The sequence below is a fragment of the Corvus hawaiiensis genome, chromosome 10, assembly GCF_020740725.1.
Source record: "Corvus hawaiiensis isolate bCorHaw1 chromosome 10, bCorHaw1.pri.cur, whole genome shotgun sequence".
NCBI lineage: Eukaryota > Metazoa > Chordata > Aves > Passeriformes > Corvidae > Corvus > Corvus hawaiiensis.
The window spans coordinates 27827067-27849984 of NC_063222.1; the positions used below are offsets into that span (position 1 = coordinate 27827067).

Below are 22918 nucleotides of genomic sequence, written 5' to 3' on the forward strand. Positions count from 1 at the left end.
AGCACTGAGGCTGCCCTTCCACACTCTGCAAACAACAACCACTCTGAGTTCTTTGTAAAGGAGCCTTCTGAGAGCACAACAAATCTCTGAAATAGAACAGCTGTTCTGGTGCAACAAGCACTAGGGCCCGAGAGTCTATTTAATAAAACACTACTTGCAGAGAGCTCTGTAAGGACAGGACAGCACCGTGTCCTCCTATCTTAAACATAAGCCACTGTTCTAAGTCTACTACCAAGCCAAACCACCCCACACTCTGCAGCTGTTCGCAATTTCATCGATTTCTATTTCACTGCTTGCAGTATTTTCACAGGAGCATCCACTACCACAATTTCAAATTGGCTGAAAACTGCCATAAAGCTGATAATTATTTTAAAAGCTACAGCATTAGCTCTTGGCCTGAACTGCACAATTCCAAGCACTCCACAGAAATCTACAAAGATATATCATACAGTAACAAATTATACTTAAAATAAGGAAATACAATATTACAATACGATAAGTAAAAGAATACTATCACTATGTCTTTATAATTTAATACACTAGCATTCAATATAAGTCTACTACGGGTTTCTAAGGGATTTACAACCAAAATTTAAAAACAGGCATGCTGCTTTTACTTCCAGGCATTAAAATTAAGATACCCAAAGTGATTTCTATCAATTTAAAAACTACTCGGTGATTTTTAAAAATACTTTAAAAGTAATGTCTCAGATAGAGGAGTGAGGGAGAAAGTTGATTTTTCTGTCTCTATTCCAGCATGAAGACTTCATTAAGACAATGTCCCTTTTTTTTTTTTTTTCTGTTTATTCCTTTCTGGGACACAGGTTTTAAGCCAGTGATTCGGTTGTGAAAACTGGAGAATCTGTCAGGAAAGGCTCTGAACCTCCTGAATTTCAACAGAGCCGCGTCCCTGCTGTCTCCGACACTTCGCTTGGAAAACAGCACTTGTAAGGCTCACAGTAACTACGAAAAGTTTTGTGATAGCAAAAAAACAAACTGAAAACCCCCAGCATTTATGGAAAATGCAGAATCAGCAGGCCACGCTCCCGCGGAGACCACACCTTCAGCCATCAGCGCACCTTACCTTTATCCTCCCCAGGCTCGAGAACTTCTCTTTATCTTCAACCACCGCTTTCAGGATGGGCTGGGACATTCTGTTTTTCTTCTTGCAGTTGGCGGAGCCGTCCAGGTCCACGCCGCTCACCACGGCCCGGCGGTAGGACGTGGAGCGCAGTCCGCGCCGCAGCGCGCCCGGGCTGCCCGGGCTGCCCTCGGGCTCGTCCTCGGGGTCGCTGCCCAGGGGCAGCCGGGGGGCCTCCACCAGGCTGCGCACCTTGAGCCCCCGCTCGTGGCCCTGGGCCCGGCCCGCGGGCCGGCTCTCGGCCAGGCTGCGCGGGATGAGCTGCTGCGAGCCCACCCTGCGCGCCGCGGGGCTGTGCGTGCTCAGCAGCGCGGGGGGCTCCGCGCACGGCACCGCCGGCGGCCCGGCGGCCCGGCCGCTCCCGGGGGGCTCCGGGCACGGCGCGGGGGATCCCCCCGGCACCTCCGGGGGCTCGGCAGCCCGGGGGCACGGCGCGGGCTGAGCGCTGGCTCCGAACACGATCCGTTCCTGCTGCGGGGTCAGCGCGGGCAGCCCCGCGGTCCTGGGCGGCCGGCGGCCCTGCCCGCTGCCCGGCGGGGAGATGGTGCCGTTGGCGGTCGAACCGACGGGGCTGTCCGGAGCCAGCGGGAGCACCCGGGACCGCCCCTCCGGGGATAACGCGGAGGAGCCCGGCGGCCGCACAGTCCCGTTGGACACCGATCCCATGGCGGGGCTGCCGGGCGGGGGGCTGCCGGTGCCGGCGGGCTGAGTCACGGAGAAGGCGCACCTGTCCTCCACGGGGAAGTCGGTGACGAGCACTCCGCTGGGGCTCTGGTACGACTGCGGCCGCGGCTTGCTCCAGGCGAGGGGCTGCGGGCGAGGGGTCGCTCGCCGCCTCCAGCGCGGCGCGGCGGGGCCCGCCGGGGGCTGCCCGTCCATCGCCGCCCGCCCGGCGCCGCTCGCGAGGGAGGCGGGCGCGGAGCGCGGCTCGTCCGCCGCCACAGCCCCGCCGGGCGCGGGGCCAGCGCGGGCCGGGCCGGGCCGGGCTGGGCGGCGGGGGAGGGCCGGGGAGGGCCGGGCAGAGCCGCCCCGCTCGCACCACCCGCTCCCAGGGCCGCTCCCGCGCTGCTCCGGCCGCGCCCGCCCCACCTGCGGCTCGGCTGGGGGCGGGCGGAGCGGCGCTTCCGCCGCCGGCACAGCCCCTGCGCCTGCCGGGGCCGAGCTGTCCCGGGCCCTTCCCCTGCCCCGCGCGGGTAGCGGGGCCCGCGGGGGGTCCCGGCCGTGCCTGGGGGCCGCGGGGGGAGCGGGGTGGGGCCTGCCGGGAGCAGCCGGGCGGTACCGCGGGGTTGGGCGAGGAAAGCCGCGGGCAGGACGGGCAGCGCTTCCCCGGCCTCTGCGGTTCCCAGCGGCGACAGCCCCGGGCTTTCTGAGGCAGGGATCCGCAAGTGGCCTCCCGGAGAACGTGTTTGATTTTAGGCTGGACGCGGGGCCATGGCGGCAGTCGCGGGCGGCAGTGCGGTGTGCAGCGGCTGTGCCGGCCCGGGCGGAGACCCCTGTGCCCCTGCACCTGCTCGTTCATTAGAAGCACCTGGCCGGCTGGAGCTGCCCTGGTGCCTGCCAGCGAGCGGGGAGAAAGCTGGGAAAGGAGGGGCTTTGTCGTAAAAAATTGGACATAGACAGTGAATCTGCTGGGAATTCTGACAAACTACATCACCCTGAAAAACCTGTGTCTGTCAAAATGGTGAAACTTAGCTGTGACTTTGGGACAACATACAGCTCAAACATACATCAAAGGAGAACAAAGTAGATTTTAAAAAGCCAAACAAAAGATACGCTCATGTTTCTGTGCCAGGACGCAAGCTCTGCCCACTCCAGCAGACCAGCCAAGGATCCCTGCACTCCCAGGAGGGGAGAGCTTCAGCACAAGAGTACTAAAATAAAGTGACACAGACATTTTTCTGCTCTGTTACATTCAGTAGTAATTACAATATACCTTTATTTTGCTATCCGCTCCTTTGCAGTTAAAATCTGCCTCTGCTTCCACTGGAAAAAAATAAGGATCCCTATGTTTTAAAAGCCATCTTGTCACAGCACAGGGAGCATTTACATGAGGAATTAGCACCACTATGAAATGCCTCATTGGCTAGGAATGTAAAATACAATATCGAATGCTTCCCTAGTACTGAATCCTAAAGCTGGACTGTTTGTCAGGTTTCCCTCAAACGCATGAAAGGCAAACTCTAGGTGTGATTGTGTTCCTGTGTAATGAACACCTCCGTCCGGACTGGCAGAGCAGCGAGAGCTGGAGTGTTCGGAGATGCTGGAGGACTCGGCGCGAGGTGGCTCCTGTGAGCCCTGCCCTGCAGCCACGGTGTGGAACAGCCGGGTCGTTCATCTCCGAGTGACCCGCAGGAAACGCCGCAGCTGCGGCAGGGAGGGCTTTGCTGGCAGGGCAGTGCCCCGCACCTGCCGGGAGCGCACTTGGCTTTCTTTACTGCAAGGTGCAAACGTGGCTTCTCGGCGGAGTTGAACTGGAAGCAATGCCCAGAGCTGCACACACAGGGATGGGCTAGCGCAGCGCTGGCTGCTGAGAGCTGGACACCTCCTGGGGGTGGAGAAGAGAGTTCTGGGGCGTGCTCAACAAAATGACTTGCTTATTTAAGGATGGGCAACCACTTAGGCTCCTGGCTGAACTTGAAGGGAGAAGGGACAGAAAAAAGATTGTTAGATTTGTAATTGTCCTCTCCATACTTGCAAGACTTGAATTTGCCAGATTTCATATATCACTGAATCGGGGAAAAAAAATAATCAGAGTAGATTGAAAGTAATTCCTTATCTTTTTAAATATGTGAAAAAAATAATTTATACTGAATCTGTTCAACAATCAGAAAAAAATATAGAGGAAAATGTAAGGACCAGCCAACCCTGCGTACATGCACTTACTCAGATGTATTATTAATTCTTCTGCCAGGAGAACCCAATAAAACAAAAAATCTTGCTAAGAATCAAATTAAGCAACGCACAAAGAAATTAAAATGAACAAATGTGTATGGCCACAAATGAGACGAGACTGCAAATTGCCACTTCAGCTTCAAACAGCCAGAGCTGAAGGGAGAAGCTACAGGCAGAACCTAAGATGCTGGTTTAGTTGTCACTTGGGATTTCACAATGGATTATTTCTAAAATTATCTCTCAACTTTCCACATGAAATTGCCAAGGAATTGGATACAGTTGCAGCATATTACTTAACTCATAAATCCTAATTATTAATAATCGAGGTAATCAGCTTTTACAAGATTATTCTCTTGCACATACTTATTCACTGTGCTGCAATTACAGGAGTAATTTTGATTCCTGAACAGCCACCTCAGTGTTCCATTTCATACAAAGTAGAAGAGAAATAAAACCTTACAATAAAATTGCCATCGTAAGAAAAGTAAAATCAACTCTGTAATTTAAGAGAAGAAAGAAATGTAAACATGGTATTAAGCCCTCCTACAAAGCCAGGTCACTGTGAAATCACTGAGGCTCTTGTGTAGCAGTGCCCAAACCTGAGCTGCTCAGAGCCCAGGCAGGGCAGCTTATCCTTCCCTAGGGCCAGATCCCTGCCCAGCGTAGAGCCTGGAGTGCTGCACCCTTGGGATGGGGGGCAGGAACCTGCAGGGAAGCTTTCCACCCATCTTCACAGCACTGCAGTTAACCCAGATATTGACCTTGAGCATTTATGAGGGAGAGTTTTAAGTGAACCTCCCATTTCCCAGCCACAAGACCTTAAAGCTGGTGTCAGAAATTGGCACCAAGCCAGAAGCATTTCAATACCTGCCTGCAGCCAAACGCTCTGTGATGTCCAGAAGCCCACGTTTATCATAACCAGCATGAGGCAGGTGGAGGTTCGAGGGTGTGCACAGTTCAGTGGGGAATGTGGTTATTGCCTGAAAATCTACCAAGGAAAATGGAGGACTATTCATCTTCTCCCTGCATCCACATCAAAAGCACACTTTGCCTCTCTGTGCAATCAAAGAGCAAAACCAGCAGTGAGACCTGGCTTTATGACCCAAATGCTTCACGTCTCAAACACAGTGCTCACTGTTTGTGTCCTGTAGGATAGTTTTTAATCAGTGCAATCAGTGTCATACTCTACATATTTTAGGTCTATGAAATACACCATTTTCTTCTCTCCAAATCAGTACAGCAGAATGGTATCTTGTCGCTCAGAACAAATGAGAGATTCTCTCAAGATGACAAGCCCACGAGTAATAGTCAGATTAAACATAGCTTTGGAAAGATTACAGGGTTGAGTGCATACTTTTGTGTAAGATCTTAATGTAAAAATCAGATTTAAATGTTCATGCAGTAATTTACAGGAGATGTAAAAAAGACTCAGAATCGGGACTGTACTTTCTGGCAAAGAAGAAAAAAGGAAGAAAAGTCCTTGGACACTTTGTATGTTCAAGTTCAGAACCATTTCACATGTACTGTCCAGCTGCAGGCTGTCTCTGGTGCGTGCTGGGCATTAGCTCTTCAATCCTGCAAACACCTGGAGGTGTTGGGCAAACACCTGTAATTCAGTGCTTCTAACTAAACTGACTTACTCTGTTTGTGGTGTCAGTACTTCTTAACCCACTTTGATCAGTTCTCTCTATCCCCCAGCCAGTTTTGGGGTGTCAGGAGGTGTGGAGCAGAGTCTGTGCCGTGGAAGCTGCAGCCAGGAGAATTCCCGTGCATGTGCTGTGAGCTGTGTTTCTTTGGAACCTTTCCCAAAGCCAGGTCCTGGCCATGCCCTGCAGCTTCAGCGCTGTGCAGGTGACCCTAGCTGCTGGTTGGGGCCCGATCCCCACTGCCTCCAGCCGCCCCAGGGGCATTCCCAGCACATCCGTCCCCTCTGTGCCTCCCAGGGAGGGGAGGGCTGGAATGGCTCCAGGGGAAGTGCCCAGCTGCCGGTTAATCCCCGAAGGAATCGCTGTACATCCCGTCTGTATTAACTGCCAGCTAGGGAGCAGCAATATAAATAACATTCTTTCTAACTCCTCTGTTTCCCTGGCTGTTCACAGGCAGCTAAAGAAGACCCAGCCGTGCTCGGCTCAGAGCAAGTCTCGGTCCCAGAATTAGCATGCAGGGGGAATAAGGCTCCTTCTGTCCCACAAAAACCCTCCCTAAGCACAGGAGTGACAGGGGTCAGCACAAGCAAAGAAAAGACGAGATGTCAGTGTGACAGAGCCAGGCACTGGTGAAATCCTTCTGTCACTGGTTTCGCTGCTTTTGCAGGGACGTGAACCAAGGGAGTGGAGCCTCTTTCCAATGCAAGTAGCAGGATTTTCCCATGGAGGACACAGTTACTGCAGCAATACAGGCAGCCCCACAGCACTGCCAGCCACAGCACTCAGGAAGGGTCGAGCCTTCCAACCTCCTGCCCCCTCTTTCTTTCCTCTACAACTGTATGTAGGCTGTGAGAGACTTTACTCTGAACACTGCCAAATTTTAACTGTAAATCAATCCAAGATGGCAGAAGACATTTAATTATTCCTATTTTCCTCTTAATTGTTTTTTGCTGCTGCTAAAATATTCAGCAATAACAGAAAGCTTTGCAGCATTAACTAAAAGCTTTTAGGGGAAAACCACATCTCATTGTACTGCAGGAATAAAGGACCTGGTAATGCCCATGGAGCATCAAATTTGAAACAAGATGCTGTTTTACTGCTAAACTGGGATGAAAAGAAAAAGAGTAAGAAAGAATGTGTACCCAAGAAACACAACTGAGGACTGAGGTACTGCTGCTTCTGTCACTCTTGTCATGGAAGTTATAAATTCTTGTCTATATTATTGTAAAAATAATTTTGTATTTGCTAATATTTAGACTGATATTACTTGTTTCGCGGCTGATTTACCAGCACTATTTCCTGATCCTGTCTCTTCCTTTACTGCCTCAGAGGTGGGTGCAGAGATTGTCTCCTCTGTGAGAGAAGGAGGGTACCTGGCAGCTCCATCATTTATAGAGCTGATTGGGAATTTTCCAACAGGAAGTATTTGAGATTTCAATATGTTAACCAAATTTTGTGTGTGAGTATTTCATATTTTGCTGCGAAAAACATTTCCTGCCTTGTTTGAATTATATGTCCTTCTTTGATTTTCCTTTTAATTTTCCAACACAATTTATATCTCCCAACACTTTCACCAGTAAAACTCCCACAGGCTTCAGGGTAGATAATCAGGTCCAATAGGATTAGGTCAGTCTAACAGTAAAGTAGGAAATTTCTGTCAAAGGTTATCAAACTTTCCAAAAGTTACACCTATTTCTAATTTTTGTTCAGTGAATATGAGGTGAATCTGAATATTAAAGGAGAATTGTGAAACTGGGAAGTGTGTCCCTTCACCTCCAGTTTAGTTATATACATTCTTTTTTCCAGTTTTACAATTCCATTTTGAAATTCTGACAGTGAATTTCCTCTCAGTAATTCAAAGACCATTCTTTCCATAGGAGAACAGTTAAGAGAAAGTCCTAGAAAATGTAGATAAAACCTCTTTAATCTGAGCACTGTAGTTCATAAGATGTTGCTATTTAAAGAGTTTGCAGGATTTCAAACATCTCCTGACAAAAAGATGGCACTGCTTGCCATAGCTGAAGACTTTTTGTGGTTGCCATTAGAAACTCAAGCAAGCTGGGAGCCAGCACGGACAGTCTGTGCAGCTCAAGGATGGATTGCTGGGTCTGCTTTGTTCTCCCTTTGTGCACAGAAATGCCTGAGCAAGTGACAGGGGGACAGGGGGTAAGTCTCCAAGGAGCTGCTGCTTATTCCCTAAGTTTGGTTGCTGCTGGTTTTTTTTGGTGTGGTTTTGTTTTTGTTTTTTCTTAAGGAATGAACATTCTGCCCATACAGAAATTAAAAAAAAAAAAAAAGAAAAAGAGAACCCCAATGTTTTTTATTTGTTTCCTTATTGATAGGCAGTAATTTCTGTGTGTGGTACATCACTGCCACTGTTTGCAGTGGGAGCAGGAGAGTCAGCTGTTCTCAGCCCCTCTCAGGCTGTGGCTCCCCAGCCCCTGTGGTGTCCCTGGGCTTGGCCAGCCCTGCCCTTCCCAGGAGGTTCCAGGTACCCACTGCTGACTGGCCATCCTGGGGGCTCCACAGGCCCCTCGGACTCTGCAGACGGGGCAGCTGCTGTGAACAAACCTGACTCTCTCAGGTGAGATGCATGAGCCCCAGGGAATGGCTTGCCTTGATTGCATGGCTCACCTCAGTTCTAGTTGACAAGGTAGAGATCAGTCAGAGGTTGGACTCCATGATCTTAGTGGTCTTTTCCAACCTAACTGGTCTTGTGATTCTGTAATTGGGGTGATTTTAGAAATGCTGAACCTGATTTAATTTCAAACAACTGATTAACATGCAGTTATGTGCCAGATTTCCCCTTTGCTGCATTGAAATGCTGGAATTTTATGAATGCCATAGCAACAGAATCAGAAAGGGAGGAAATCTGGAGTGCGAGGCAGGGAAGCTTGTGTCTGTTTTTCTCTAATGAGCTGAAGCTCTGAAGTGTGCCTTTCCCCCTTAAATTCCAGTTTCCCATTTGTACTCCCCACAGCCAGACTCCACGCCTCACTTGGCTGTAGTCCTTCAGTGGAAACTATGCATGGATGCATGCAGAGCCTGGGCCTGCCAAGGGCTGGGGGACTTTCATTACTCACTTCTACAAGCCCGGGGTTTGGGCTGCATTAGGCCTAATTGGACCTAAATAACCACGAGTTTGACCGAATTCCCTGATCTGCTTAGCGAGAGGCCTCTCTCACATTTCCCCGTCCCCCTGCTCCTTTCCTAAACATTTTGAAAAACTGGCACTTCTCTTACTATCTTTTCTCTCCAAGCTATTAAAAGTGTTCCTAGTTCAACTCTGCTCCTACTAATTAGCTCAACTACATTTTAATTAGTGGGATTTGATCTGCTGTTGGACGTGCCAAAATTCAACACTATGGTTTCTCTAATCGCAGTTTCTTCAGTTGTCTCCTTTCCAGTTGGAGCCAAGCTCTGATTTTCTAGAAGTCACTTCAGTGTTCTTCTCATTTGGAAATAATTTCTGTCATATCATCTAAGTCCTTTTTTCATCCTTCACCTTACCGTGACTTATTTCCTGACCTACCACACAGAACAGGGTAGAAATTCTAGACCTGATAGGTGCAGTGCTGAGGAGGACAAAAGGAGAGGGGGTGTGTAAACGAGGATATTGCAGGAGAGAAAGGCCCTTCAGCTGGAACAGCAGCACGTCAGGAGTAGTGAGAGTCTGAGAATTCATACAGCACTTCTAACAAGACTGAAAAGAGAGAGAAGAGGGGGGTAGAGACACTCACTGAGCCAAAACCAGATTCCCAAAAGAAAGGAACTCTGGTTTCAAAAGGAGGGGGAAAAAAGTAGTGGATAGAGCAAGTCCTGCTTTGCCAAGGCCTCTGATGCAGCAGCATGGCCAGTGCACTCTGCCTGTGCAGTAAATCTGGCTGAGACCATTCATTTTATCAGTGAAATAAGTCCCCAGAGACAACACAATTTTATTGCTTTTTAGTTGGTTTCAAAATTAGTCACAGGCTGATTTCATTCCTTAAATCAAACTGAAGGTGATCAAGACCTTGCAAAAGGCTTTCTTCCAGAGAGGCAGGGCTGCACCCAAAATAAGCAGAACCCTTGCCCAGCATCACTGCCATGGAGAATAAACTGGTTTATAAATGTTAATAAAGAGTTTAAATGCTTTTCAAGTTACTCTGACAAAACTTGGCACGAGAGCCATGCAGAATGATTTCTTCCCGCAGATCAGCTGGCCAGCCTGGGCCCGGCACGGATCAGAGGCTGGGCAGAGTCCTTCCACATACTTTACCTAGTTGGGAAGAGCTGCAACAGGCAAGAGCCTCTCTCGGAGCATGAGGACACACCGAGCTCCGCTGGCTTTGCAAAGGCCTTACAAGTACCTGGAATGCGAAGGGACGGCAGCATCCCCGTGGTGGCCATGGAAACAAAAGAGGCGCTGCCCTGAATGGCCGGGACAGCAGCTCCCGTGTCTGCAGGATCCACCAGGCTGAGCAGCACCATCAGCGCTGCTGGCTGTCCCTGGCAGGGCTGGCTGTGTTCTCTGGGGAGCTGAGAAAGTCATCTGAAAGGACTGAACCCCCACAGTGCCTGCACAGCACAGCGACAGTGCTCTGTGGCCTTCCAAGTGATGAGAAGGAGCCTGTGGATTATGATTCCTGTTACAGCACTGCTCCTATTTGTACATGGCCTTACTGTGCTTTGCATTTCATTTTTACAGGCTATTATTGCATATTTTGTGTGGAGGGCTTTTTAATGTTGAGTTATGCTCCTCTGGGGTATAGAAGACAAAAGGTAGGAGTGGATTAAGATACCAGGCACGAAGCAAGAACATTTCTTTCTCAGAAAATGTTGCCTGGCTTCTTCCTAGCAAGTTCTGTGCTGCTAAATACCTCCGGATTCATCTGTGGTGTCAAAGTGCTTTTGTTTCATTTACAGTTTTACTCAGTTTCTCAGGAGATGAAAGGCAAACAAAGTGACTGAAAATGTTTGCAAATGCAGTCTGAAAGCAAGAGCAACCTTTTGTTTCATTGCTTGGAAACCCCAAAAAGAGAACTGCAAGGAGCAGTTTGCCTGTGAGACTCAGTGCTTCCTGTTCTTCTTGTTTCTACATGTTCTTTCTCGCTTAAGAATTTAGACAAATAAGAGGGACACAGCTTCTGGCATGCTCTGCCCCGGGGTGCTGAATTCAGCTGGCACTGCCCAGGCCCCGTTCAGCACCTCCCGGTGCAGTGTCAGTGCAGCCACGGATAACATTCCTTGGGAATGCTGTGATGCACTGCATGATCTCGTGTTTTTCAGTGATAAAAGCCAGACACTAGAAGGAAATAGAGAACACATTTTTCCCACTAAGACAGAAGAGAGAGAACACGTGTTACCAGCCAGTTTGCTCAGCTCAATACCTACTTGCTCTGTATCATAATTAATCAATTCTTCAAGTAGCAAAATAACCAAAATACATTATTTATTCATCTCACTGTGAGTTATATGGTCTCTTTGAACAGAGCAATTATTTTAAGCTCAGAGATACTAAAAATCAGATAGAACTGCTTTCATGAGGTGAACTCACATGTTCAGAAGGGAGAGAATGTTCGTTTTTATCAAACAAGATTTTTTCCATCCAGATATTTCTATGGATTTCCCTGGGTGCAGTTTTGCATGTACCTTCTGGGCTCCTGTGACTCGGCAACAACTGCACAATAAAGCTCCCAGAAAGGAATTTGGTCTGACAGTGCAGCGCGAGCTTGGCACAGCCCACACCTCTCCCATTGTGCAATGAAGGATTCTTAACGTCCCAGCTGCTTTGGAAATGCTCCTACAGGAGTTTGCTGATGTAGAATTAGCTTTTAAGCTAATGCCAAATATAAGTTTAAATCAGTATACCATAAAAATCAAGTTCCTGGTGTCCGTCTGGGATGTGAGGGGAGTCCTGCAGCAGCTTCAGCACTGACCTTAGGCCATTGAGGGAAACAGCAAAGTGCAAACCATCACCCATTAGAAACAGTGGAACAGCTTTTTTTATAGCTTCATTTTCTTAGTGGGATAAAAATAAATAATTTCTTAGAGGAACTAACGATCTGAAGAACAAAACACTAATTAAATGGGGTGTTTTCAGATCATGAAGCCATTCATATGCCTTAATGAAACAGGCACACAACCCTTCAACTTGTACCCTGATCCTCTTTACTTTGCTGTTGATGTTTAACTTGATTTCTATCCGTGGTAACATTCACTGCAGCACCTCAGGGCAGGAGGAAACTGAGTCTGGAACAGCCATTTTTTGCATTGCTGAAAGCCCTCAGCCCCAAAACATCACAAGAACTGGAAATACTCAGGTTCTATCTGAAGGCAGAAACACTGACCAGAGACAACATCAGCCCCTGCTGTGTGTTTTAACCACTGCCCAGTGTCCCCAGTGCTGCAGGCCCCAGCACGGCACCCGGCTCCCTCCAAGGGCAGAGTCCAACCTTCCCAAGGGCAGAGTCAGACTCTCTGAGGGCAGAATCCAGCTTTCCCAAGGGCAGAACCCAGCCTTTCCAAGGGCAGAATCCAGCTGCTCTGAGGGAGGCTCCACAATTTTAACAGGTTTTGCCTGGAGCACAGGATGCAACAGCCTGCTGGGTGTCAAGCTACAGCCAGCCAGGGATTGAGAGTTTAAAAAAACATTCCCAAAGCTCCTGAGAATTCCAAGGGAAATATTTAAAGCAGAAGCAAGAGACATTAGAAAGGACAGACAGCTGCAGATGCTCTTATCCTTGTGAGTGAAAACCTAGGAATACTTGAAATACTCCAGATAGTTATGACTGGGCAGCAAACACCACAGCAAAGGTCTCTTTGTTTTAAGTAAATCATTAACAGGGCAGCCCAATCATAGTGATAAAAATATCACACTGATATTCTTGGACTAAACTCCCTCACTGTAACTGTCCATCCAAAACTAAAGCTGAAAAACTGAGATGCTTCCAATAGGGGGAAAAAACCACATAAAGAACAAACTCCTGGGACACAAAGTTTGGAAAGCTGATCATTGAAACACAGGAGGTTTACTAGAAGTATGTTGTATTACAGCAAAGGAGGTCTGCTCTAAAATTTCAGTCCAAAAATAGCCTTTCTCACGGAGTCCTACTCTGAGTGAAAACACAATATTAATATAAAATAATTAGAAACCTTTCTTTGTCCTTTGCACAGTCAAATTCTAATTCTTAATTACCCAACTGATTTAATCCATGGTTATGTTTTCAGAAAGAAAATTGTGTTTTAACAACAGTCCATACCTGGTTTCCTAAACTCCTTGCATTATTGCAGGAAGGATTTAGGTACCAATATATTTGGCGTTATTTACACTGCTCCTATTTTGAACCAAACAGGTTTGTGGAGGAAAAGAAAACTAATAAAAATAAGTGTTTCTCAGTTGTCCTGTCCTTTATGTCACCACGTGCACGAGTCAAACACAGCAAGGAAATAAGTCTTCAGTTTTTATGTCGAGTTCTATACCCCCAGTAAACTGATATGGAAAGGGAGAAGGTAAAGATAAGGAAGCCCTTTTTTTCCAGTCTCACCCATCTCAGTCCTGCAGGACCTTTCATTTATAAACTCCATACAAATAATTTCTTCCCACCATGCTTCAATTAATTGCACAGTTTTGAACAAATTAGAGCATCAGCTGGTAGCCCCTCTGCTCCTGCACAGGTCGTGTCTGTTTGACAAGATCAGCCTGGACTGTCCCAAATCTGCTCATTCACCTTGTTTTCATAAAGCACAATTGTAGTTCTTTCCTTCCTTGGCAGAAAGCTCAACAGAAGTACAGCCATTATCCATTAAAAACATTAAATCACATTTGTAGATGTGAGTCCTTGGCTCCATCCCTGCCATGGGAATCTCACTGATGTGCTAACACAGGCCTTGCTGGCAGCCCTCACCCTGCTCAGGAGAGGCCACTGGAGCCAGGGACAGGACAATGTCCCCATCCTGATTCTGGCAGCAGAGTCAAGGACAGGGTAAATCCCCCATCCTTACTCTGTCAGTGTTTAAGGGAAATGTGGCCACAGTTCACACCAAGGGTGCTACACCTTGCATTAATCACTGTGCATTCAGCACAGGAACAGGGAGGAGGGATGCATTATTTGGGGCTGAATATGGAAACACTGCGTTTATTCTTCACACTTCCATTAAGGAATTCCTTGAGTATTTTAGGGACATTATTAGATATCTCTGTTTATATGTACAAGTGGACATCTTGTTTTCCCTAGAGAAAACAGAGCAAGAGAAAGGCACGCAGAGAGGGCCAGGGACAAGGCCAGTGCCACTGCACTGGGAGATGCCCCCAAAGCTGAAAGGGCAGAAGCAGGCACATCCCATTAAACAGGAACAGGGCTGCTGCAGAAGCAACGAAGGGTCTGTATGGAAGGATCTGAGAGACCCTTCAGGGCTGTAAGAGCATTGGAAAGTCCACTGTGGAATGAGGGGGGTCCCAGAGGGAAGCAGGGCTGGAAGGGGAGCTCTGTCTCTCCATTCCATTCCTCAGCTCTCCATCCAGGCCTGGTGATGAGCAAGGGAAGCTTAACGCAGGTTCTTTTCTTCTTTTAGCACATGGATTTCATTAGTCTCGTACCTGTGTGTGCTCATATACTCCCATAAACCTTCATTAAAAAATGAATCCCTCTGTGTCAGGTTCTTTTTCCCAGCCCTGCCTCTGCCCAGCTGTGCTGCCTGCCGGGGGTTTCCCAGAGCAGCAGCTCACGGACAGCCCATGAGTATTCACAGTTGACCTGTCACTGACAAAGAGTCGGGGGTCCCTTTACCCTGGGGACTGTTCTCCATTGTCCCACTCCCTCCAAAGGGGACAGATATTTCTCTCATTTATGCAAAAGGAGGACAGGCAAATAATGAATCCCAAAATGGGTTGTTCCTTCAGAAGTTCCTAGTAACCAGAGGTGATGCCAGGATGGCTGTTCCCAAAATGCACCGAGCTTTGCACAGGGCTGCAGCACAGGACAGCAAATAGAAAGCAGCCACTGCTCACACATAAAAGCTTCTGTCAGGGCAAAAGAAAAGCTCAGCATGGTTTTAGTTCTGTATTTAAAAAATACAGTAGGGAAAGCCCTTCACAAAGCTAAACAGAGGCAGGTGAGCTGGCAGCCCCACATTAACGAGCTTGGAACAGGCCCATTCCAAATCCATTAGGAGAAAGATTGCAAGATATTATTTTTAAAAGATCAGTTTCTCCACCAGGCCATGCACCATCGTTTCACTCACACACACTTCACATTTTGTCCATTCCCATTTTCTATGGAGAAGTGAAAAGACTGTTCTGAGAAGCCAAAATGGAACAGAATAGATTTAAATGTGCCTTTGTGATAAACACTATTAAAGACTGTCCACTTAATAAAGAGCAAATTATAAAAGGAGTCCTTTTAAAAAAATAATCACATGTAGGGATCATCACTATGCTTCTCAAACAACTTAGGAATTATTTCATTCATTTCAATACCTATTAAGGGTAAGACAGAGAGCAGAAGTGTCCTGCCTTGAAGATTAGTTTATTTTATAAGTCACTGCTAAACAGACACTGTGTCTTCAGGGAGATGGATGAGATGGAACAAAACATGACTGGAAAGAGAATGTCCAAGACATGGAAAAACAAGTGAAGAACAGGCAGTTCCAACTTCTGTATTCACAGGCCAAACCCCAGTCAGTGAAAATGAACAGATGACTCAATCACTTTAGTAAATAAGGGCTCTGTTTGGACGTCCCCAGTTTGAGAGAAAGTTCCTGTCAGGCTCCTTGCTTTACCCTCTGCCCTGGATGCTGCAGTGCAGGGCTCTGCAGGGCAGCAGGATGAGCTCCAGCAGCAGCTGCAGGACACCAGCACTGTCCCTCCTCTCCTGAGCACTGTCCCTCCTCTCCCCAGCACTGTCCCTCCTCTCCCCAGCACTGTCCCTCCTCTCCTGAGCACTGTCCCTCCTCTCCTGAGCACTGTCCCTCCTCTCCCCAGCACTGTCCCTCCTCTCCTGAGCACTGTCCCTCCTCTCCTGAGCACTGTCCATCCCCTCCCCAGCACTGTCCCTCCTCTCCTGAGCACTGTCCCTCCTCTCCTGAGCACTGTCCCTCCTCTCCCCAGCACTGTCCCTCCTCTCCTGAGCACTGTCCCTCCTCTCCTGAGCACTGTCCCTCCTCTCCTGAGCACTGTCCATCCCCTCCCCAGCACTGTCCCTCCTCTCCTGAGCACTGTCCCTCCTCTCCCCAGCACTGTCCATCCCCTCCTGAGCACTGTCCCTCCTCTCCTGAGCACTGTCCCTCCTCTCCCCAGCACTGTCCATCCTCTCCTGAGCACTGTCCCTCCTCTCCTGAGCACTGTCCCTCCTCTCCCCAGCACTGTCCATCCTCTCCTGAGCACTGTCCCTCCTCTCCCCAGCACTGTCCCTCCTCTCCTGAGCACTGTCCATCCCCTCCCCAGCACTGTCCCTCCTCTCCTGAGCACTGTCCCTCCTCTCCTGAGCACTGTCCCTCCTCTCCCCAGCACTGTCCATCCCCTCCCCAGCACTGTCCCTCCTCTCCCCAGCACTGTCCCTCCTCTCCTGAGCACTGTCCCTCCTCTCCCCAGCACTGTCCATCCTCTCCTGAGCACTGTCCCTCCTCTCCTGAGCACTGTCCCTCCTCTCCCCAGCACTGTCCATCCTCTCCTGAGCACTGTCCCTCCTCTCCCCAGCACTGTCCCTCCTCTCCTGAGCACTGTCCATCCTCTCCTGAGCACTGTCCATCCCCTCCCCAGCACTGTCCCTCCTCTCCTGAGCACTGTCCCTCCTCTCCTGAGCACTGTCCCTCCTCTCCCCAGCACTGTCCATCCCCTCCCCAGCACTGTCCCTCCTCTCCCCAGCACTGTCCATCCTCTCCTGAGCACTGTCCCTCCTCTCCTGAGCACTGTCCATCCCCTCTCCAGCACTGTCCCTCCTCTCCTGAGCACTGTCCGTCCTCTCCCCAGCACTGTCCATCCCCTCCCCAGCACTGTCCATCCCCTCCTGAGCACTTTCCTTCCTCTCCTGAGCACGGCCCATCCCCTTCTCAGGGCAGACAGGGCCCTTTGTTGGGTGCAGGTGGCCCCGTGGTGGCCCAGGCCACAGAGCATTGTCCCCAGGCTACAGGAGGTGCTGTTCATGCATCAACCAAACCCAAGTTATGTGTGGAACAAGTCCTCTGAGTCTCATCCAGGGCCTGAGCCAGAGGACCAGACTTCCCTGGACCAGTGTCCAGAGGTGAGTGTGTGCCACTCTGTGCCACTCGCAGAGTGAGTGGCTGTGAGGGACCTCAGCCAGCAGTGCTGGGCACCGGGCAGGTGTGGGCAAGTCACAGCCCCTGTGGGCCCCTCAGGGAGCTGCTCCATTCTGTGAACACAGCGATGGACAGAGCACAGCAGGACATGGGCTGAGTGCCCAGCAGCTCCTTCAGCTCATGGAAACGTTATCAGATGCTGGGAGGTTTATGGAGCTACATCAGAAATCCCACTGGAGTGGCTTCAGAGAATGATTTCACCACTGTCCTTTCCTTGCTAGCAAGGAAAAAGGGAAAATGTTCTTTCCTTCTTTGCCTTGCTCCAGGACACTCTGGCTCTCCCGGTGTCCAGCCAGCAGCACCCATCCCTGCTCAGCACCCAAGCTGTCAGTGCCAAGCCACCCACGGGGCAGATTTGTGTGCAAGGAATGACAGGCTGACAGTGACTGGGCTGCTCACAGCCTGCTATGCAGGAACAGACACAGGCATCTGGGACACCAGAATCCAAGGCCTATTAATCCTTTATTTCTGCTGCAGTCAAATTCTGTGGAAGATAAAGAGCTGAAGTTGTTCATGACTTACATTCCTAGGCTGATAAGCTTGTTTCCAACCGACCTTTACAAGTCTCCAGATGAAACTGTAGTGTGACTAAAACTTCGAAGGTGGAAAAAGTGTGAAAGTGTTTGACCTTGGTCATTGGTTCCCCTAGTAGCAACAGAAGAATTACATTCAATCTTTTTTCACCTTATTTTATAATATATTTCAAAAAAGAGCCTTGCAGCAGGAGAAATGTGAAAAGCAAATTGAGGAATTTAGATTTCCCTGTCCTTGAGGAGATAAATTTCAGCAAAGCCAAAGTGACCCTGTTTAAACTACTGGATAATAAATGGATAAGCCTTTCTCCCCAGCCTCCCTGGAAACTTAAGACTCATTCCTAACAGCATTTTTCATTTGTTTTCAAAAGCTGCCCAAGTTGAATTCACTGAGGTTTTTCTGCATCTGACTGATCTCACCTGGAGACAGATGATAAATAAGAGTCCATCAAAGAGTCCAAAACCCACATTCCTAATCGGGCTAAATTACTGCTGACCCAATCCCATTTGAGTTCTCCCCACCTGAAATAAAGCTGCAGCAAAGACACCCAGTGCAATAATTGCTATTAGACATTAACTATTAGCTATTTTCATTTTGCAGTGTTTTGCGTTCACCCAACCAGCAATTAAATCACTTGCAAACCCCAGTTTGTAAGAGATAAACCAGTTTGAACAGATCCCACAAGCAACGTGTGTATGATTTGCAAAGACATCGACTGACCCTGAGCTCCAGACACTGTTTTTTCTTGCACTGCTTTTGACTCCTGCGATGCCTTGTGCACACTGTCCTTATCTGTTCCAGCCTTCCATCCTGCATTCCTGCTCCATATTCCCGAGGCTGATGCCTACCAGTGCACAGACAGGGAGGGATGGGGTTTTCCTGGTTTTCCCTGTGCCTCCCCAGCAATCAGACACCATCCACGGCAGTTCTGGTGCCACTCCCTTCTGGAAAGCCATCCACAGGCAAACCCCTGCACAAACTGGCTGTGCCCCAGATTCCTGCTTCCAGCAAAACCCCGTGTCTGGTCTGGGACCTTCCTGCCCCCTCCCTTTTCCAAGGCTGCTGCGAGAGCCTTCCAGAGGGCTTTCAGCACAAGTGCTGTTCAGTGACAGGTCAGTGACAGATCAGTGACAGTTCAGTGACAGTTCTTACAGACCAGCGTGTCTTTAATACAAGAACTTAAGGAGCAGACCAGTGAAAGGCAGTTTGGATGAATCACTGGAGAGCAGTACCCTGAGATTTACATTTCAGACTCCACTTAAGGCACAATTCCTCTGGTATTCACTGCAGTATTTCAGCTGTGATGAACACATGTGGCATTAATAAGAAACACAACAGACTGTAACAAGAGTCCCACTGCTGTCAATGCAGCTCAGGAGTGTAAATAGAAAACAGTTATTTGTAGAAACACTAAATCATAACGAGAGTATTCAAGAGCCTGTGACAGAGAAAGCTGCACAGTTTATTACTGGACTTGGAGTTTATATGAACCCTCAGGCAAAGATAAATAAACCTCCTGGCTGGGAGCTGGGGGTGTGGATCAGCCTGCACGATCCATGTGTCCGGGAGGTTGGGAGAGCTGCTGGGGAAGCCATGGGCTGATGCTGGGGCCAGCACGGGCCCAGCAGGAACCTGAGCTCCTGGTCAGGCTCCAGCTTGTGAAGGGCACCACATACAGATAACATATCGCACATTCTTTGTCTTTCAAAAAGCACCAAACCAGGCCTTTGATAGGAACTGGACCCACAAGAGCAGCAGCAGAATTTCAGAGCAGGACTGATCTTGAAGGAAGACTCAGAGATGTGTTTGTAAGGAGACCAGAGGAGCTGCCTTCCATGAAGAGGCATGGATGTACACATTGGAACTGACATACTTGTTCCAAATTTGCAGTACTGATCAAAGGGTTGGCATGGAAAAACATCCCAGAATTTCTTCTCCCCTGCAAATTAGCAAGCTTTGCTCATTCAGTTGTACTTGATTGTTTGTGGGAAATGCCCTTTATAGCAAATAGGAAGAACACTGAATAAAATTGTCAGAATAACGCGGTCTGTCATCTCTTGCCTTCCCCAAGGCTGTCAAAAATGAAAGTGTTTAGCATATATAGATCACTGGAGCATATTAAAACTGTGAATTTTGGTTTATCTACAGACTATCTCTTTAAAGAGGCAGCTGAGAGCCCCTGCACTTTGAATAAAGCCTCCAGGAGCATATTGAAACAAATCTCTACACCACCCTTTGGAATTCAATCTGTTCCAAGTCAGGTCACGAAAGAACCTTCTTATTTTCCTTGTGCCTAGAGAGAGTTCAGCACAGGGCCAAAGGAGAAACGGTTAGAAATATTAAAAGGGGAGAGGAAATAAAAAAAAGGAAAAAAAATCTCAGGAGAGCAGATCCTAGAAATACTGAAGTTTAAAGCCTGAGAATTGGCAGGCATCCAAGTAACATAGTGGAGAGACAGTGGGGATTGCAAGGAATTGGCAGGCAGACAGCATGGGAGATGCCAAATGAGAGCTCACAAAGAGTGAAATGAGTCAGAACCTAGAGAAGGAGATGTGAGAAAGAAAACTCAGCACAAGGGAGAAGGAGGGAAAGGAGGCATGATCCAGGACTTGCAGCTTCAAAATGTTGGACAGAAATAACTGAAAAACCCCACTTCTCCAGATTCAATCTGGGTTGTGGCAGAGAAAGGCAACACCTCAGGGTGATGGGGCACACAGCGAGAAGCGCTTGCAGGGAACCGGGATAAAGCAATAGTCAGAGAAGGCAACGGAATCAAAGTCTGGGATCCCTCCTGGGCAGGGGAGGCGGAGGTTTCTGTGACCACTTCTCTCCTTATCTCCAGACTTTGCTATGCAAAGCGAGGCAGGGCTGCAGCAATGCTGCTGGAGGGAGGGAGGAGCAGATTTAACAGGAATGCATCCCTTTGGAAATTCTGTTGGCTTCATTGGAGATTTCAGAAAAACCTGCAAGTTTAGACTCCAAATGAAAGTTGTGCTGCACATGACTCTCAGCCAGTCATGGCTTTATTTCTGTCTGTACCTGCTAGCCACAGTAAAGGAGCAGAGCCTTGCCTGCTAAGAAAAGGTAGAATCCTTGTTTCAAGAGAGATTTAAATATGAAAGAATGTGCCACTTGCTTTGTGATCTCTGCAGCATCTGCTCTTCAGCTATGACCTGGGCACACAGGTAGCACATGGGAGCTCTGTGCTGTGGCTCACCTGAAATCTTGAGCAACTTCCAGTGCACTCACCTTCCCTCTTTAGGCTCTGACCTCTGGTGCCCCATAACCTCAAGTCACTAGACAAGGATACATGCTGAATCTTTACCCTGAAATAATTAGTGAAATCTCTTTATTATTCATGCTCACTAATTTTGATTACACAGGTAACACAGGCAGCTGTACTGCACTGCGCACGGAGGCACACACACACATCCAACACAAACCACTCAGTTCTAATCCAAACAACTTCACTACCTTCTCCCTTCACATCCTTTTCCCCTTTTGACACAAAGCTGTTGTTTTACCATCATCATTTTACATACAAGTATGCTTGAATCACTTTCTAAGCAGCAATTGGGGTAGATAACAGTGAGTGGGTGGGTGGGCGTGGAGGAGGCAGGTGGGCTGCTCTGGGCTCCCAAAGCTTGCTGAGCTCACAGCTCAGTGTGACAGAGAAGAAAAACCAGAGCCTGTGGGTGGGTGTCAGACTGCTCAGACTTGTCAGAGATAAGGCCTTAACACCTGGGAGCTGCTGAGAACGAGGAGCACCCGAGCAGTGAGCTCTGCCCCCGCCCCGACTGCGCACAGGGGAGCACACGCGGGTTTCAACGGCACACTTACCTGAACCTCAGGGTACTCAAGCTAGCAGTGCTGGCATCCAAAACCTTGGGATACCAGGACATCTGCAAACACAGCAAGCACTTGCTGTCCCCTTTCTCCAGGTGGAACACCAGCTCTTGCCTTTGTGCCAACCTGAGCACACCCAGAGGTGCACACTCAGAGCATCCCTCAAGATAGGAAACCCAAAGCTGTTACAGAATAGCCACCAGCTGCTATGTGCACTGCTGCTCCCATTTCATACATCACATAATGAATTTGCCATACAAAAATCATGAGAATAAAGGAAATTTTTTGAAGAACATTTTAATAATTAATTTTGATATTTCAGGGGAAAAACTCCCATCCTTTTGTGACTTTTTTTTTAGACAATATGAAGTGATTTAGAATTTTTACAGTGTTTTAGAACACTTCAGACTGTAGCAAGCTGTCCACATGGCTTTTATAAAGAATAACCAATTTCATACATCTTATATTCACTGTACAAAACAATGAGCCCAAAGGTAACTCATCACTTGGCCACATCCTGGGAGCTAAAACACAGAGAGGGGTACACTGGTGTCCTGTTTGTAACTGGGGCTTCCTGAACCAGGACCTGTCCACGTTTAAAACTGGTCAAGTGAGAAATTCCCCCACCCCAGTTTCTGGCAGGGTCCAGAATCATTTCCCCAGTTGTGTGGTTTTGTTAAGAATACACAGAGCACTATCATGGAACTCGCCCGAAACCCAAACCAAAGTGACTGTGCCATACAACAGGCTCGTGAGCTGGGATGGATTTGGGACATCAGCACCAAACACCTCAGGGGGAGCGAAGCATAGGGCCCTCCAAATCACAATCATAGTTTTAGGAAAGGCAAAGCCTCTGGGATTTTTATTGCTTTTGGTGAAAATTAAATAAAGGCATTAAAGCTCTTAAAAGAACAGAAAGCTCATGGCAGAGTGTGGCCTCACATGTTTATCCCATGTCTCCAGAAGTACTTGGAGCATTTGCCATGTGGAAAAGCAAGCCAATCAGCTATTTTTAGATTCACTTGATTCAACACATATGGACTGAATTCTGTTAGAAATAATGACCTGATGTAGTTATTGCAAGTGCCACTAGACAGAGCTGTTCATCTGATTTCTAACCTCAGAAATATTTATGAGCACAGTGATGTGCTAGAAATCCAGGAGGAGTTTGTATTACAGACTCCTTCAGAAAAGTGGCACATGCTTGTAACAACTGCCTGGCATGTGCAGCCAGGGTGTAGCTTTGGCACACACTGTAAATAATCTCACTGGAGCTGAGAGCTGCATCTGCCCTTTATGAATTCTCTGGTCACTCACCAAGAGCCAGTGATAAAGAGATGACAGATGAAAAAAAAAAACAAAACTGTTTTTTCTTGGTTCAACTACAGTGTATGTGTTGAACTTGAAAATGAAGAATACACCTGGAGATCTAAAAGTGCTGTGACAAGTCCCTGCCTGTGGAGTTACTGTCAAAGACATTTTACTAGAATTTGGGAAAGGCCCAAACAACAGTACCTTTGGAAAACAGAGAAGTTTTCATTCCAGGTAGGGAACATGCATTCAG

At 48.3% G+C, this 22918-nt stretch overlaps 1 protein-coding gene and 1 long non-coding RNA gene across 4 annotated transcripts in view; one reads left to right on the plus strand and one right to left on the minus strand.

Moving 5' to 3' along the window:
• ARHGEF26 (Rho guanine nucleotide exchange factor 26) overlaps positions 1-2052 on the minus strand; it is a 27462-nt gene extending 25410 nt beyond the window's left edge. For 2 of the 3 annotated variants that reach the window (XM_048313757.1, XM_048313758.1), the window contains exon 1: positions 1085-2052. In XM_048313757.1, the coding sequence (XP_048169714.1) occupies positions 1085-2020 (936 nt within the window). In that variant the 5' untranslated portion in view covers positions 2021-2052. The remainder of the gene's footprint in view (positions 1-1084) is intronic. The other variant, XM_048313756.1, reaches the window with a different exon arrangement.
• Positions 1706-13056, plus strand: LOC125330554. The gene is made up of 3 exons (XR_007205603.1): positions 1706-1915; positions 6718-7845; positions 9873-13056. It is a non-coding gene; the product is annotated as an uncharacterized LOC125330554 (long non-coding RNA).
• Positions 13057-22918: the final 9862 nt, after the last annotated feature.